General features: G+C 40.2%; 3 protein-coding genes across 6 annotated transcripts; all 3 read right to left on the bottom strand.

The window, feature by feature from the left end:
• On the bottom strand, positions 1-10105 carry LOC130135040 (B3 domain-containing transcription factor VRN1-like). 4 transcript variants are annotated; one of them, XM_056303268.1, is made up of 7 exons: positions 9037-9479; positions 4432-4536; positions 3938-4104; positions 3384-3624; positions 3081-3241; positions 2331-2574; positions 1-1193 (listed from the first exon to the last, which is right to left on the bottom strand). In XM_056303268.1, the coding sequence occupies exons 1-7, from the start codon at positions 9311-9313 to the stop codon at positions 970-972; spliced, it is 1419 nt and encodes a 472-aa protein (XP_056159243.1). In that variant the 5' UTR covers positions 9314-9479; the 3' UTR covers positions 1-969. The 4 variants fall into 4 exon arrangements, with proteins under 4 accessions (XP_056159243.1, XP_056159241.1, XP_056159242.1 ...); XM_056303266.1 differs by lacking the exon at positions 9037-9479 and adding an exon at positions 5358-5540 and having other exon boundaries at positions 4432-4855; XM_056303267.1 differs by lacking the exon at positions 1-1193 and adding an exon at positions 9939-10105 and having other exon boundaries at positions 1608-2574; positions 9037-9460.
• Positions 6771-8909, bottom strand: LOC115669480 (B3 domain-containing protein LOC_Os12g40080-like). Its single transcript, XM_056303270.1, has 4 exons — positions 8546-8909; positions 8008-8254; positions 7709-7869; positions 6771-7200 (listed from the first exon to the last, which is right to left on the bottom strand). Exons 1-4 carry the CDS (start codon positions 8573-8575, stop codon positions 6961-6963), a joined length of 678 nt encoding a protein of 225 aa, XP_056159245.1. The 5' UTR covers positions 8576-8909; the 3' UTR covers positions 6771-6960.
• A 722-nt stretch (positions 10106-10827) lies between the features above and the next one.
• LOC115665754 (B3 domain-containing protein REM13-like) lies at positions 10828-16699 on the bottom strand. The gene is made up of 10 exons (XM_056303485.1): positions 16494-16699; positions 15888-16287; positions 15441-15541; positions 14768-15011; positions 14053-14222; positions 13378-13621; positions 12722-12891; positions 12048-12291; positions 11336-11505; positions 10828-11232 (listed from the first exon to the last, which is right to left on the bottom strand). The coding sequence occupies exons 1-10, from the start codon at positions 16644-16646 to the stop codon at positions 10963-10965; spliced, it is 2166 nt and encodes a 721-aa protein (XP_056159460.1). The 5' UTR covers positions 16647-16699; the 3' UTR covers positions 10828-10962.
• Between the last annotated feature and the right edge of the window lie 1323 nt (positions 16700-18022).

The following is an 18022-nucleotide window of genomic DNA, read 5'->3' as shown; positions in this document are numbered from 1 at the left end:
AAAAGGTTAACGCATGGACTCTTTGGTCAAACACAAGAGGTTAAGAAAGTACATATGAACCCTTGAGGTCAGCTGAGCAACCAGAAACCTTAAAGAAGCGCCAAGTTTGAGGGATTCTTCCCAAAATATGGAACTATAGAACCCAAACTACCACCAAAAAACAAGAAAACATGAACACAAAAGGAGTCGCCTTTTCATCGATTCACCATTGCTGGATGTAGGAGGTACAATTAGGCGTCCTGGATTTATATCGATGCTGCGAACAGCATTATCTGAAGATGGAGACTTTAAACACATTATCTTCCCTATCAATGAGCTCAAATGCGCAGGCATTTCCAACACACAAATGAGTTTCTCTTGCAAATGCAGTCCAACCAGCGGAGAACGACGCTAGCTTTCTATTCTTATATCTTAAGAACTCCACCGGCCACGATCTGTCTGAATACCTTAGAGTTGCCATTCGCTTGTTTTCTTGAATATGTTGCCTGATGAATCGATCGGGAACACTCTGCAAATGCATACATTTTTGAACAACCAATCTATGCTGAAAGGACAATGATGTAAGCATACACTCATGGAAAAAAAGCACCCAAGGCCATATTTGCGAGTTTCAGGAGCTTTAATCGACCGTCTTAAGAGGCTCATTAAAGCCGTCGATCTTAACCCACAATGTAATGCATTTTCAAACAAATGACTGCCCATTAATTGCCATTTTAGGTCGTAGTCGATTCAAGTGACTGTCCATCCTTTCACTTGGATAGGGATGGAGCAGCTTGTCAAGGATATCCAAGTAAATGGATAATCCTGACCTAATTACCATCTTTTACTTGTGTTTTTCCTACTCTTTTTCCTAATTCCGTGTTACTCCACCATTGGGATGCGACACGATCACTCGAAGAACAATATCATGTCATATGGTTTCCAATAGAAACCAAATCAACCAGGGAAAACACAATATTGAGGCAAGATTCAAATAGCAATCGTAATCGAAATTGAGATGTGGCAATGATGGACTAGGCTCAAAGATTGTACCAGCGTTTTCCAATGACACTGCCGTATCACCAGTTTGAAGAAAGGATGTTCCGAATCAAATTCTCCAGCTAATTCAGGAGTAGCAAGAGGCCTCGGAGGAGTAGGATCACGAGATACCGGCTCAAGATGGTTCACTCTGCATTTAGACCGTTTGTACCTGCCTGGAGTTAAAATGGGAAATTTAAGAGACATTATTGGAGGGAACGTTTCTTTAATTGACTATGAAGATATTTAGCATAGAACTCATGTCATGCCATAATTAGCCTAAGGTTTCACTTCACACAACGTAGATCAAGTACCTAACTGCACTACTGAAAATGTAGACTCTGAACACAACATCATCCCTATCAATTAGTTCGAACACGCAGACATTTCCTACATGCAAGCGAGTTCCTCTCACAAATGCATCCCAGCCAGTATTTCACTATGAGAACAATGCACAAAAATAAACGACACCAGAGTTAATCGCAGTTTTAGATTCAAATTTCACGAAATAAAAGTAGTATAAATGATTTGAAGATGCTGTTGTGGTTTGAACGTGTGTAGATGCATCTGCGTCTACAGATTCAAGCAGCTTTTCCTCAAAAAATATTTCACAACTTCGTTGGAGCATTTTCACATATAGTTGAATAGCATTTCAATGGAGAAGCTCAACTACAACGAGTCTCGCCACAATCGGGATGTCAAATCTTGAATTTTCCAACTTTAACCATCGGAAAAATTCAGGTATCAACAACAATTAAAATCAATTCTTAAATTCTCAGCATAGTGCACAAAAATAGGTACATTCATGTAGATCAAATAAGGCTTCGATAGAGTGGTGGGGCATGGCCTCCAAGTCAAAATAACTTTGAGTTGGAGACATAATTCGATCAGAAATCTGCAAAGTACAATCAAGCACTTAGCCATACAACTTTCTCACGAATATTTTTCATTTAGCCATAAAAGTAAACGCATGGACTGCTTTCTTTGTATTTTCACTTTCTTGCAAAAGGTTTGGTTAAACACAAAATGCTACTACGTTAAGAAAATACATATTAAACCCTTTAGGACAGTTGAGCAACCAGAAACCTTAAAGAAGGGCCAAATCTGAGGGATTCTTGCCAAAATGGAAATATAGAACTAGAACTAGCACCAAGAAACAAGAAAACATGAACAGAAAAGAGTCTCCTTTGCATCGATTCGCCACAGCTGAATAAAGGAGGCATAATTAGGATCTTGAATTCATATCGACGCCTCGAACAGTCTAGACTAACACGTCAGATGAACACCTCAATCAATGTGAATCCGATCCTTACCACCACTACTGAAGATGGAGACTTGGAACACAACATCATCCCTATCAATGAGCTCAAACACGCAGGCATTTCCTACACGCATATGAGTTTCTCTTGCAAATGCAGGCCAACCAGCAGAAAAGAACACTCGGGTTTCCTTCGTATATCTTGAGAGATTCACCAGCCACGATCTGTCTGAATACCTAAGAGTTCCCTTTCTCTTGTTTTTTTTAATATGTTGCTCGGCGAATTGACCGGGAACATGCTGCACATGAGTAGACATTTGAACAACCAATGTATGCCGAGAGAAGGACAAAAATGTAAGCATGCGCTCTTGGAAAGAAAGCATACAAGGCCAGCTTTAGTCAACAGTCTTAAGAGGCTCGTGAAAGCCATCGATCTCAACCTGCATTGTAAAGCATTTTCAAACAAATTACTGCCATTAATTGCCATTTTAGGTTAGTACTCAATTCAAGTGACTGTCCATCCTTTCACTCAGATAGTGATGGAGCAGCTTGTCAAGGATATCCAAGTGAATGGATAGTCCCAACCTAATTACAGTCTTTGCTGCTGTTTTTTCTTCTTTTTTTCCTGATTACGCGTTACTCCACCATTGGGATGCCCCACAATCACTCCAGGAAATATAGCATGTCATATGGTTCCCAATACAAACCAAATCAACCAAGGAAAACACAATATTGAGGCAAGATTAGATAGAGATCATAATCGAACTTGAGATATGGCATTGATGGATTAGGCTCACGATTGTACCAATTTTCTAAAATGACACTGACGTATCACCAGTTTGAAGAAGGGATGCTCCGAATCAAATTTGCTGACTAATTCAGGAGTAGTGAGAGGCCTCGAAGTAGTGGGATCACAAAACACTGGCTCCAAATGGTTCATTCTGCATTTAGACTGTTTGTTCCTGCCTGGAATTAAAATGAGAACTTTAAGAGACATTATTGGTGCGAATGTTTCTTTGATTGACTATGAAGATCTTTAGCATAGAAGTCATGTCATGCCATGACCAGCCTAAAGTTTCACTTCAAATAACGTAAATCAAGATTCTACCTGCACTGCTGAAAATGTAGACTCTGAACACAATATCATCTCTATCGATTAGCTCGAACACGCAGACATTTCCTGCACGCAAGCCAGTTCCTCTCACAAATGCAATCCAACCAGAAGAGAACTGCATCAACCCACTTGGATAGCTCCTAAGCTTCACAGGCCATGTTCTATTTGAATGCCTGAGAGTCACGATTTCCTTGATTTCCTGAATGTGCTGCGTTATGAACCCACGAGGAACATTCTGCCCACACACAATTTTGAACAACCGGTGATTCATAAAGAAAGACTGGGGAAGCATTCCGTTATTCACGAAAGCAAGCAAAATGTAGATTGACACAGTAGTTTTAGTAACTCTCATCAACAGTCTTAACAGGACAAAAGTCAAGATGTCAAAGTCTCTGCTCTTAGAATTGGCATGAGGGGTAGACGATGTTTTCCTTTTTAAACAAATAGGAATGAACAGATCCAAGGAAAACGCTATGTAGTTTCCTACAGAAATCCTACCGGCTTAGGAAAAAAGTCAAAATAGTAGTGAATTAAACTCTCAATCTTACCACTACATGATGTCCATTATAAGATGGCCGGATCATCACCTTGAAAAAAGGATACTCTGAGTCAACTTTGCTGGCCAATTCAAAACTACGGAGAGGCCACGAACTCATAGGACCACCAAAATTCGGCTCAGGATGGCTAGCTCTGCATCTAGACCGTCCGATCCCTTCTGTTCTTTAAACAAAATGAAATGTTTATATGACGCCAGTTTGAAGTTTTCAGTATTTGATTTACTTACCATGAAAAAATTTAGTGCAGAATGGAAGTTAAAATACTGTCATGGAAATCAAGATTTAGAAAAGTTGACCAAACGAAAAATTCGCTTCCTTCACCTTAGAAGCTGTAACTACTTAACCACAATAAGCATTACCGAAACCATTATGCTATCAGTCAACATTAACAAGCTTATCAAAAAGTTCTCAAGTACTTGAAAAAGATCTAACAAAGGAGAGAGCGAAGTAAGAAGAAACTTGACTTATAAAATGACAAGCCACACCTTCGAGATCTTTTGATGAGCAGCTTGGACTCGGCTGAGAACATGGTGAATGTGGTTTGACCCTCATTTTTTGACGAGGAGCAAAATCCTCTGAATCTTCAACTTCTACAATATCCTCCCTCTTCGGCAAGATAAATCCACTCCTGAGGTTTGATATGCTGCTCAATGAATAATTGATCTCTGAAGCACTCTTATCGAATATTATCACGCGAAAAGCAGAGTTCCCTTTATATTTGAAAACTACGAGGTGACCGTGACCAACGGAGTAATGCTGCATAAATTCTCGCCACCCTTTCCACAACCAAACCATGCCATTGTTACCCTTTTCTACTCCTATAGTCCAGGTCAAACTGCCTGGAACCTTGAGTAGCACCAAGCTTGAGAGATCCATCCCATATCTTCCTAAGAATTTTTTCGGAATTCCCTATTAAGAAAAACCCAAAAGTTTTAGGTCCAGGACTCGAATTCATCAAAATTAGATCGAAAGAACAGGGAAAAAAGGAAGAGCAATGAGAAAATTTTAAATTCTGCTACATGGCGATGAAAGATCGGTTTGCACACAAGCAGGGTGTGTCACCGGACAAGTAAGGATCGAGTATTAGTTATAGTTGCTTCATTTGACGAGAGTAAAGCTAGAGAGACCCAACACCTTTGTCCACACAATCCTTAGCCAACCAATCCTCAATCCCAGGTAAAAGAACTGATTTTTATCTAGAATAATTCAAGCTAAACACTTTTTTTCTTCAGGGTTCTCGTTGTTTCTTTCTTTTCCCAAGAATCAAAAGGTTTATTCAAAGCTAAACGCGTAGAAAGATCTCCAGATTGAATAGACACAGCACAAGGGCGACAGCTCTAAAACATGACTGAAACTCTCGCGACACCGGAGCTGCATCATATGATTCAGACAGTGAAAATGCGGAACTTACGAGCTTCCCAGATTCGAGGGTGTCGGAGAGAATGATCTTGAAGAAGTGAGGACTCTCAAGACGAGGCCCAGTCGCCATATCTGGGTCGACACCTCCATCTTCTCTCCGGCGACGGCGACCGCAAGCCATGTACGGTAGTGTCACAGGGTCACTGGAGGCGGAGGAGGAGGAGGTGGAGGCGGTGGAGGCGGCGGTTCGTGCGAACTTTCCTTTGTGTTCTTGAGACAATTATCTTATAAAAGAACCTTACCATCACTAATAATGTCATTGATGATTTGATACAACTTCATAATATTTATGTCCTAAAAAGGCACAAATTTCTGTACTACGAACAAAAAAGTCCAAACATCATTACATATGAAAGAGCCACATGAATTTATATTTTAACAAGATACAGTTATCGTTACTCAATTTCCACGAGCCGGAAATTCTCTAATCGATTTTTGAAAATTGGTAAGTTATAAACGTGAATATCACGCGTTTATTTTCAAGTAAATTGACATACGAAAATTTTTCATATTTGTAACCCCCAATCAGAAGGAGTGATTGAAGGACTTCCTCCAGTTAGAAATGAAGGAAAACGTGACCCTGAGACGACAGGACAAGGCATTCTTCGGGGCCTACTTTTGTTCTCCAAGCTATAGATGACATGAGCAAAAGATCATTTCAGTAGTGCTCCATAAAGTCATAAGTGTTCCCCTGTTTCTCTTTTAACCCATAAGTGAATATGTTCAGAAATGTTCTGGTTCAAGTAGATCATTTCGTGACATTTTGTTGGTAAACTTTTTTCCCGCGATTAAGGCTATTAAGCTCGTCAGATAACTCTAACTAGTTTTGATTCAAAAGATTCAATTAAGCTAAAAATTGACTTATCTAACACGTAAAAAAGAGGCTACTTAATTCATTTCATAAAAAAAAAAATTTATGATAATTAGAATCTTTTCAACTAGAGGGTGAGTACACATCAATTAGGGCCACGATTCAATATTTGGAGAGAAGCTATAGATGTTTAGCAATTGCCAAACTTTTTCTTTCTATTTAACACTTGAGATTGTCAACACTTAAAAATAAGCTCTTAAGTTTTGGGCACCAACTTCTCAATCCTGTCGGATAGGCCTAAATGCACATAATCGGCACATCCATGTGGATCGACTAAGGCTCCTCCGATAGAGTGATGGCGTGGCCTACAATTTGAGATTGCTTTGAATTGGAAACATGATCTGATCAGGAATCCGTCACGTACAATCACGCACTTACTCATGCAACTTTCTCAATTTTTTTTTTCATTTCGCCATAAAACAATATAAATATACTGTTAAAAGGCGAGGAATGCAAAAAGTTAACGAATGGACTCTTTGGTCAAACACAAGAGGTTAAGAACGTACATATGAACCCTTGAGGTCAGTTGAGTAACCAGAAACCCCTTAAAGAAGCGCCAAGTCTGAGGGATTCTTCCCAAAATATGGAACTATAGAACCCAAACTACCACCAAAAAGCAAGAAAACACGAACAAAAAAGGAGTCTCCTTTTCATCGATTCGCCATTGCTGGATGAAGGAGGTATAATTAGGCGTCCTGGATTTATATCGATGTTGCGAACAGCATTATCTGAAGATGGAGACTTTGAACACATTATCTTCCCTATCAATGAGCTCAAACGCGCAGACATTTCCCACACACAAATGAGATTCTCTTGCAAATGCAATCCAACCAGCAGAGAACAATGCTCCCTTTCCATTCTTACATCTTAAGAACTTCACCGGCCACAATCTGTCTGAATACCTAAGAGTTGCCGTTCCCTTGTTTTCTTGAATATGTTGCCTGATGAATCGATCAGGAACACTCTGCAAATGCGTACATGTTTGAACAACCAATCTATGCTGAAAGAAGGACAATGATGTAAGCATACACTCTTGGAAAAAAAGCATCCAGGACCATATTTGCGAGTTTCAGGAGCTTTAATCGACCGTCTTAAGAGGATCATTAAAGCCGTCGATCTTAACCCACAATGTAATGCATTTTCAAACAAATGACTGCCCATTAATTGCCATTTTAGGTTATAGTCGATTCAAGTGACTGTCCATCCTTTCAATTGGATAGGGATGGAGCAGCTTGTCAAGGATATCCAAGTGAATGGATAGTCCCGACCTGATTACCATCTTTTACTTCTGTTTTTCCTGCTCTTTTTCCCGATTGGATGCGACACGATCACTCGAAGAAAAATATCATGTCATATGGTTTCCTATAGAAACCAAATCAACCAGGGAAAACACAATGTTGAGGCAAGATTCAGACAGCAATCGTAATCGAACTTGAGATGTGGCAATGATGGATTAGGCTCAAAGATTGTACCAGTATTCTCAAATGACCCTGCCGTATCACCAGTTTGAAGAAAGGATGCTCCGAATCAAATTGTCTGGCCAATTCAGGAGTAGCGAGAGGCCTCCAAGAAGTAGGATCACGAAATACCGGCTCAAGATGGTTCACTCTGCATTCAGACCGTTTGTACCTGCCTGGAGTTAAAATGAGAAATTTAAGAGATATTATTGGAGTGAACGTTTCTTCAATTGACTATGAAGATCTTTAGCAACTCATGTCATGTCATAATTAGCCTAAGGTTTCACTTCACACAATGTAGATCAAGTACCTACCTGCACTACTGAAAATGTAGACTCTGAACACAACGTCATCCCTATCAATTAGCTCGAACACACAGACATTTCCTACATGCAAGCGAGTTCCTCTCACAAATGCTAACCAACCAGAAGAGAACGCTGCCCCCTGGACTGAATGAGGATAGCTCCTAAGCTTCACTGGCCACGATCTGTCTGAATGCCTAAGAGTCGCGATTTCCTTGATTTCCAGAATGTGCCGCATGATGAACCTACGAGGAACATACTGCCCCCACGCACATGTTTGAACAACACATGCTTGTTAAAGAAAGAACCCAGCAAGCAAAATGTAAATTGATACAGTAGTTTTAATACCTCTAATCAACAGTCTTAACAGGACAAAAGTCAAAAAGTCAAAGTCTCTGCTCATAGAACTATATGAGGGGTCGAGGATCTTTGCCCTTTTAAACAAATAGCGATGAACATATCCAAGGAATATGCTATGTAGTTTCCTACAGAAATCCAATCAGCTTAGGAAAAAAGCCAGAATAGTAATGATTTAAGCTCTTGATCTTACCACTTCATTCTTAATATAAGATGACCGCATCACCACCTTGAAAAAAGGATACTCTGAGTCAAATTCGCTAGCCAATTCAAAACTAGAGAGAGGCCACGGACTCAAAGAACCACCAAAAACCGGCTTAGAATGGCTAGCTCTGCTTCTAGACTGTCCACCCCTGTCTGTTCTTTAAAAAAAATGAAATATTTAGGTTACACCAATTTGAACTTTTCATTAGTTGATTTACTTACCATGAACATATTTAGTGCAGAATGGAAGAAAATACCGTCATGGAAATCAAGATTTAGATAAGTTGACCAAACGAAAAATTCGCTTCTCTTCACCTCAGAAGTTGTAACTACTTAACCACAATAAGAATGATTGAAAATCATTCTATTATCAGTCAACATAAACAAGCTTATCAAAAAGTTCTCAAGCGCATGAAAAAGAACCAACAAAGGAGAGAGCGCTATAAGAAGAAACATGACTCATAAAATGACAAGTCACACCTTCGAGATCTTGTGATGAGCAGCTTGGACTCGGCTGAGAACATGGTGAATGTGGTTCGACCCTCATTTTTTGATGAGGAGCGAAATCCTCCAAATCTTCAACTTCTATGACATCTTCCCTCTTCAGCGAGATAAATCCATTCCCGAGGTTCAATATGCTGCTCGACCAATAATCAATCTCCGAAGCACTCTTATCGAATATTATCACGCGAAAAGCAGAGTTCCCTTTATATTTGAAAACTACGAGGTGACCATCACCAATGTAGTAATGCTGCATAAATTCTCGCCACCCTTTCCACAACCAAAACGTGCCGTTGTCACGCTTTTCTATTCCTATAGTCCAAGTCGAACTGCCCGGAACCTTGAGTAGCACTGTGCTCGAGAGATCCTTTCCATATCTTCCTAAGAATTCTTTCGGTATTCCCTATCAAGAAAAACCCAAAAGTCATAGGTCCAGACTCGAATTCATCAATGTTAGATCGACAGTGCAGGGAAAAACGAAGAGCAATGAGCAAATTTTAAGTTCTGCAACATGGCGATCAAAAATCGGTTTGCACACAAGCAGTGTGTCACCGGGCAAGTAAGGATTGAGTTTTAGTTATAGTTGCTTCATCTGACGAGAGTAAAGCTAGAGAGACCCAACACCATTGTCCACGCCATCCTTAGCCAACAAATCCTCAATCCCAAGTAAAAGAACTGATTTTTATCTAGAATAATTCAAGCTAAACACTTTTGCCTTCAGGGTTTTCGTTTTTCCTTTCTTTCCGCAAGAATCAAAATGTTTATACAAAGCCAAAAGCGATGTGCACAGCACGAGGGCGACAGCTCTAAACCATGACAGAAACTCTCGGGACACTGGAGCTGCATCATATGAAAACAGACTGTGAAAATGCGGAACTTACGAGCTTCCCAGATTCGAGGGTGTCGGAGAGAATGATCTTGAAGAAGTGAGGACTCTCAAGAGGAGGTCCAGTCGCCATATCGGGGTCGACACCTCCACCTTCTCTCGGGCGACGGCCACCGCAAGCAATGTACGGTAGCGTCACAGGGGTCAGCAGCGAACGAGAAGGAGGAGGTGGTGGTTCGTAAGATTTGCCTCTGTACTTACTTGAGGCAACCTTCTTATAAAAGAACCTTACCAGGATCAATATTGTTATTGATGACATACGACAAAGGCACGATTTCGGTACTACAAACAAAAAAGTCCAAACATCAATACATATCAAAGAGGCATATGAAATCATATTTTAACCGGATATAGCCATCATTACTCTATTTCCATGAACCGTATAAGATATGGATATCGTGCATATTTATTTCCAAGTAAATTGACGTGTGAGTAAGTTTCATATTTGCCACTCTCCAATCAAAAGGCGGGGTTCGAGGACTTCCTTCAGCTAGAAACTGAGGAAAACACGACCCCGAGATGACGGGCATGGCGCTTTGTTCTTCAAATTATAGATGAGATGAGCAAGATCATTTCAGAAATGCTCCATAGAGTCATAGCATCCTCTTTCACTAATTTGGTGCATATGATGCTGTTTGACCAACCAACACCGTGCCAAAAACTTGAAACGCTAACAAGACTAACGTCCAAATATGAGAACAAACTCACTCCCCAACAACGAGCTTCAAAGCATAAAATCACTCGCACAAGCTGCCTTCCCTCCTTTTCTTTCTTCTTCCCCTGTTTCTCTTCTAACCCATCGGTAAACAAGTTCAGCAACGTTCTGGTTTAAGTAGATTTACATTCTCTGATTGCAGTTACCAAGAAACAAAGAGAATTTACGCGCGAGCAAAAGTGAGCTCTTCATTGATTAATCACGTTATAGATAAATTAGGCATGAAATAGTGTCGGCAAATTAGTTTCTCGAGTTCCTCTCGGCACCGTAAACAGCCCTACTGGTGACACTTCCGGGGTTCATCTCAATCGATGCAAATCACTTCTTTATTTACGCTACTGAAAATGGAGACTCTGAACACGATATTGTCCCTATCGATGAGCTCGAACACACAGGCATCTCCTCCACGCAAGCAAGCTTCTCTTGCGAACGCGGACCAACCAGCTGTCAAGCATGCAATGTGGAAGCGCCTATAGCCCTGGAACTTCACCTCCCATGATCTGCCGGAAGTAACAAGAGTCACCATTCGCCAGTCTTCCCTAATGTATGTCTTTATGAACTTCCACGGAATGTTCTGCTCACATAGTAGTTTGATGACCAACCAATGTGTGATAGAAAACGAGCATAATATAAGCATGAAATTCATGAGCGAAGCATAGAAGAAAGCTCTGGCTTACCAATTTTCTGTTCATATGATTTGGCAATATCAATACATGGAAAAACGGATACTCCGATTCAAATTTGCTAGCTTTTTCATGAGCAGTGACAGGACTTGGACACGGAGAACCGTGAAAAGCTGGCTCCAAAGAACTCTCTCGGCATTGAGATTGTTCAATTTCAATCCGTCCTGCACCACAAAGAGGAGAGTTCTCATGAGCACCGGTATGAAATTTTCACAAACGGACAATGAAAGGAACATGGATCGCAAATTAATATGCATGGGAGTTTTCATGCTCTTCCCAGAAGATATACAGGTTTCGCACCTCCCAAATCATTATCTCATCAATCAACAAACAAACAGCTTTAAAAGGTTTGCTAGGATTTGAATACAGATTTATAAAGAATGGAAATAATGTCAGCAGAAACATAACTTATAAAGAAACAAGTGACTGACACCACAAATTCAGATTTGAATATGGTGCCATCAGCGACAGTGACTATGCATTTGAATTACCATGAACTTCGCAAACCAAACAGAAAAATTCATCATCTTGGAAGGCTCATAATTAAGGAAGAAAAAACAGAAAACAAAAGCGCACTTTTTATGGATTCAGCAGTACTGAACTGAACAAAAGAGTCGCAATTAGGAATACCGAATTCCTAGGTGATATAGACAGCTCAAAGCGATGCTCTTAGTGTTCATCTCAGTCAACATAAATCAGTCCTTACCATAACTGCTGAAAATGGAGACTCTGAACACGATGTCATCCCTATCAATTAGCTCGAACACGCAGACATCTCTTACACGAAGACCAGTTTCGCTTGCAAATGAGGACCAACCGGTAGAGAGAAATGCCGTTCCTCTGTGATCGTAGCTCCTCAGTTTCACTTGCCACGATCTGTCTGAGTAACCAAGAGTCGCAACTTGCTTGTTCTTTTGAACATGTTTCCTGAAGAATTCACTAGGAATGTTCTGCCCAGTAGTTGTTTAACAACCAATATATGATTAAGAAAGGTGATAGAATAAGGATACACTCATGAGAGAAACATGCAAGAGACGTGGATTTATGATAGAATATGCTAGTTTTAGGAGTTCTAATCAACCGGTTTTGCTTGCCAATGGAAGTTACCAATCATAACCACTTACCTGCAATTTCACATCTAAATGTCAAAATATATGCTCCTGGACATAACTGAAGCCATCAATTTTGAGACATGTATGGATACGATTCATATTTGAATTTGACTCATACGATGAACACTTCAAGGAGAATAACAAGTCATGTGGTTTCCCACACAAACTAAATCAACTTGGTAAACAACTAGAATATAAGACAAAATACAAACTGTGATCACATTTGAATTCGATGTATGCCACTGACGAATAGAACTCGGGATCTTACCAAATATTTCCGAACATAAGAAGGCCGCATCACCACTTTGAAAAAGGGATGGTCCGATTCAAATCCCCTAGCTTTTTCATAAGCAGAAACCTGGCTCAGACACGGAGAAAAGTGAAAAGCAGGCTTGGAAGAGCTCTCTCGGCATTGAGTCTGTTCAATTTCGATCCAACCTGCACTACAAAAAGGAGAGTTCTCATAAGCACCAGTACGAACCTTTCACGAATTTACAATGGAAGGATTTAACGTGGATCGCAAATCAATATGCAGGATCATTTTCATGCTCTTCCCAGAAGATATAACCAGGTAGATTTCACACCTCTCAAATCATTATCTCATCAACCAACAAAGAGACAGCTTCTTGAATAGTTCTTTTAAGATTTGAAAACAGAATAAAAATAGAAAGAATGTCAGCAGAAACACAACTAATAAAACAACAAGTGACTGAACCTCCAAATTAAATTTGAATATGGCACTATCAACGACAGCGACTATGCATTTGAATTACTAAGAACTTCACAAGACATACAAAAATATTCATTATCTTTGAAGGCTCATAACTAAAAAGAAAAAACAGAAAAAAAGTGCACTTTTTATAGATTCAGCGGTACTGAACTGAACAAAGGAGTTGTAATTAGGAGTTGTAATCAGGTCCTTACCATCACTAGTGAAAATGGAGACTCTGAACACAATGTCCTCCCTATCAATGAGCTCGAACACGCAGACATCTCTTACAGAAAGACCAGTTTCTCTCACGAATGAGGACCAACCAGCAGAAAGAAATGCCATTCCTCTGCGTTCATAGCTCCTCAGCTTCACTTGCCACGATCTGTCTGAGTTCCTAAGAGTCGCAACTTGCTTGTTCTTTCGAACATGTTTCCTGAAGAATTCACAAGGAATGCCCTGCCCAGTAGGTGTTTGAACAACCAATATATGATTAAGAAAGGTGATAGAAATAAGGATACACTCACGAGAGAAACACGCTTGAGATGTGGAATTATGATAAAATTCGCTAGTTTCAGGAGTTTTAGTCAGACGTTTTTACTTGCCAATGGAAGTTACCAATCATCACCACTAAACCTGCAATTTTGCATCTAAATGTCAAAATATATGCTCCTGGACATAACTGAAGCCATCAATTTTGAGATAAGTATAGATACGATTCATATTTGAATTGGATTCATACCATGAACACTTCAAGAAGAATAACAAGTAATGGGGTTCCCCACACAAACTAAATCACTTGGTAAACACAAGAATATAAGACAAAATACAAATTATGATCACATTTGAATTCGATGTATGCCACCGACAAATAGAGCTTGGGATCTTACCATATATTTCCGAACATAAGAAGGCTGCATCACCACTTTGAAAAAGGGATGGTCCGATTCAAATCCGCTAGCTTTTTCATAAGCAGTGAAAGGGCTCAGACATTGAGAACCATGAAAAGCTGGCTCCGAAAAGCTCTCTTGGCATTGAGAGTGTTCAATTTCAATCAGACCTGCACCACAAAGAGGAGAATTCTCATAAGCACCAATATAAACTTTTCACAAATTCACAATGGAAAGATTTAACAAGGATCGCATATCAGTATGCATGATCGTTTTCATCATCTTCCCGGAAGATGTAACCAAGTAGATTTCACAACTCCCAAATCATTATCTCATAAATCAACAAAGAGACAGCTTCTTCAAAGATTTTTTAGGATTTTAAACAGATTAAGAATAGAAAGAATGTCAGCAGAAACATAACTTATAAAGCAACAAGTGACTGACACATCCAAATTTAGATTTGATGTGGCGCCATCAGCGACAGCACTGTGCAGTTAATTACTGTGAACTTCACAAACCATACGGAAAAGTTCATCATCTCGGAAGGCTCATAACTAAGGAAGAAAAAAAAGACAAAAGTGCACTTTTTATGGATTCAGCAATATTAAAGTGAACAACGGAGTTGAAATTAGGAATACTGAATTTCTAGGTGATTTAGACAGCTCAAAGTGACACTTCTAGTGTCTATCTCAATCAATATAAATCAGGCCCTTACCATCGCTGTTGAAGATGGAGACTCTGAACACAATGTCATCCCTATCAATGAGCTCGAACACGCAGACATCTCTTACACAAAGACCAGTTGCTCTCACGAATAAGGACCAACCGTTAGAGAGAAATGCCATTCCTCTGTGTTCAAAGCTCCTCAGCTTCACTTGCCACGATCTGTCTGAGTACCTAAGAGTCGCAACTTGCTTGTTCTTTTGAACATGCTTCCTGAAGAATGCACAAGGAACACCCTGCCAAATAGGTGCTTGAACAATCAAAATATGATCAAGGTGATAGAATAAGGATACGCTCATGAGAGAAACATGCACCAGATGTGGATTTATGATGAAAATTTCTAGTTTCAGGAATTTTAATCGACCGTTTTTACTTTTCAATGGAAGTTATCAATCACAACCACTTAACCTGCACTTTGGCATCTAAATGTCAAAATATATGCTCCTGGAAAAAAACCGAGGCCATCAATTTTGCGACTAGATATATATATGATTCATATTTGAATTTGACTCATACCGTGAACACTTCAAGGAGAATAACATGTCATGTGGTTTCCTACACAAACTAAATCAACATGGTAAACACTAGAACATAAGACAAAATACAAACAGCGATCAAGTTTGAACTCGATGTATGCCACCGATGAATAGAGCTCGGGATCTTACCAAATAATTCCGAACATAAGTAGGTCGCATCACCACTTTGAAAAATGGATGGTCCGATTCGAATTTGCTGGCTAATTCAAGAGCAGTGAGAGAACTTGGACCTGTAGAACCACGTAAAACCAGCTCAAGATGACTTACTCTGCATCCAAACCGTTTGATTTCGTCTGCACTTAAAAATGAGAACTGCACTAGATTTTATCAATATACTGATTATGACATTTGCATAGATTGAAAAGTAGTGTAATCTATTTTCAAAGTTAAAATAACTTGATGCGGTAAATTTGTCATCACCTTCATCTTAGAAGTAACTAAACTAACTACATTGTCCGCATACTTTATCAATCAACACATAAGAAAGCTTACTAAAAAACTTTGAAGTTATTTGAAAAGAACTGAGGAAAGAGAGTTATGCCAAGAAGGTACATGCTGGAGAACTACAAGTCAAACCTCCAAATTCTCGTGCTGAGCCGTTTGAACTTGGCCAAGAACGAGGCACGAGCCCCTCTGAATCTTCAATTTCCACGACATTTTCCTCTTTTCGAGAGAGGAACTCGCCCTCGGGGCTCGCTACGTAACTTCCCATGCTCGAAGGATAATCAATCTCCGAAGCGCTCTTATCGAATATTATCACACGAAAAATGGAGCCCCCTTCATATTTGAAGACAATGAGGTGACCATGACCAATCGAATAATGCTCCATGAAGTTTCGCCACCCTTTCCACAACCAAACCACGTCACTGTCACCCTTCTCTAGTTTCACAGGCCAGGTTGAACCACCTGCAACCTTGAGAAGCACCAGACCTGAGAGATCTTTTCCATGTCTTCTCAAGAAGCTTTTTGGGATTCCCTGCGATGAAATCTTATGGTAAATCCGTTGCACTTACACGAAGCTAAATTCAAGACACCAAAAGAAAAGCAGGGCGGAAACAATGACAGACGTGCTTGATGAACCAAGCATAACGAAAGAGACACACGAGGGTGGACGCAAGATCGAAAATGTCACGAAGATAACTGATGGATATGGAGGGAACTGTGAAGGGTGGACGAACTTACAAGCTTTCCAGATTCAAGGGTGTGCGAGAGTATGACCTTGAAGAAATGAGGACGGCTTGGTGGGCTGGCGGGTGTTACCTCCTGCTCGGCACCTTCGTCTTCTCTCCGGCGGCGATGGCCACGACGATGGCGATGACGACGACGACGAGCCATGATCAATCTCCGGTGACCGTGACCGTCTGACTACCGAAGAACAAGAAGACGAAGAAGGAGAAGAAGAACAGGGAAGAAGAGTTGGCGCGTCGAATGGAAGCGTGCGCTTTCGTCTTCTAATTGTTTCAGACGTACCGTCAGTTTTACACGTGACTTCTCCTGCTTCGGTGTCCTTCCCATCTTTTTTTTTTTATTTTTTTGTTAGGTGTATCTTTCCAATCTTGTCAAGGGATTACATTTATCTCTTTTTAAGATTTTGTGACCAAGTTTACTAAAAAGACCTATGACTTTAAGCAAAATTACAAAAGCGGTTCACGAACTTTTGCTCTATGTGTAACGTGTTTCTCAACTTTCAATTAGTAATTATTTAATATAATCCTCCCGTTAACGTTATTTGACGACGTAGGTTATTATACGCCGAGTTGAATTTTAAAAAATTATCAGTCCACATGTCCACCTTTATATCCATCTACTTTATAAAAGGAAAAAAACATTTCGGCATATTATCATCATTATTTGATAACATGGATTATTGTATCATGATTTAAAATGAATATCTTACTTGGATAGCTCGAGGGTACTTTTTTTTTTGTTTGTCGTTCAAACTTAGCATACTGAAAGCCACTTCTTCTTCTTTTTTATTTGTTCTATTTCTAATTCTCCTCACTTTCTGATTTTTACTTTGCTCCTTGCAAAGCATGGGAGTCGAATCCCGCACACGTGATACTAGCATCCGCACCCCCTCAAATCTCTTTACCAGTAGGGCCGCATGTCTATTGGCTATTGGAAGCTACTTCAACGAGAAATATTTTCTTTACTCTCTAATTAGAAATTAACATGCGTACACTTGTGTGAAAATTAAATTAAAAAAATAAAATTTTATTTGGAGAGATATTCGGCTAAGGGAAGCTTGCATCGTTGCCCGGAAAGTTAGCTCCTTTGCTCGTTGGCGTCGATCGTCCAAGCCAAATCACCCCATCCTCTCCATCGTCACTCGCGACCATGGAGGAGCCACCGTTGCTAGCTCCAGATATGGAAGTTTGCAAGCTAGATGTGGAGTAGCAACTCAACATTTGGACCGGCAGTGTCACCGGCGAGCCATGGGCGAGGCCGGATCTGGACGGGGCAACAAGTAGGACGACCGTGAGTGACGACGGAAGGGGTGGCTTGGCTTGGACGCGCAGGACTACTTGGCGCTCATAACTCTGCCGGTGACCGACGGTGGTGGAAGTGCTCCACCAATGGCGACTATGGGGAATCACGGAAGTTGGCACAGACGACTCAGGATGGAGGAGGAAGAAGAGAGAGAAAAAAAGTCAATTTTTTTTTAATTAATTTCATATCGGCTGCTGACATGGTATTGTGGTTGCATGTTC

The sequence above is a fragment of the Syzygium oleosum genome, unplaced genomic scaffold, assembly GCF_021117445.2.
Source record: "Syzygium oleosum isolate NSW1041296 unplaced genomic scaffold, Sole_v2.1 Sole_v2.27, whole genome shotgun sequence".
In the NCBI taxonomy this organism is placed as follows: domain Eukaryota; kingdom Viridiplantae; phylum Streptophyta; class Magnoliopsida; order Myrtales; family Myrtaceae; genus Syzygium; species Syzygium oleosum.
This window is presented reverse-complemented; position numbering and strand designations above follow the sequence as displayed.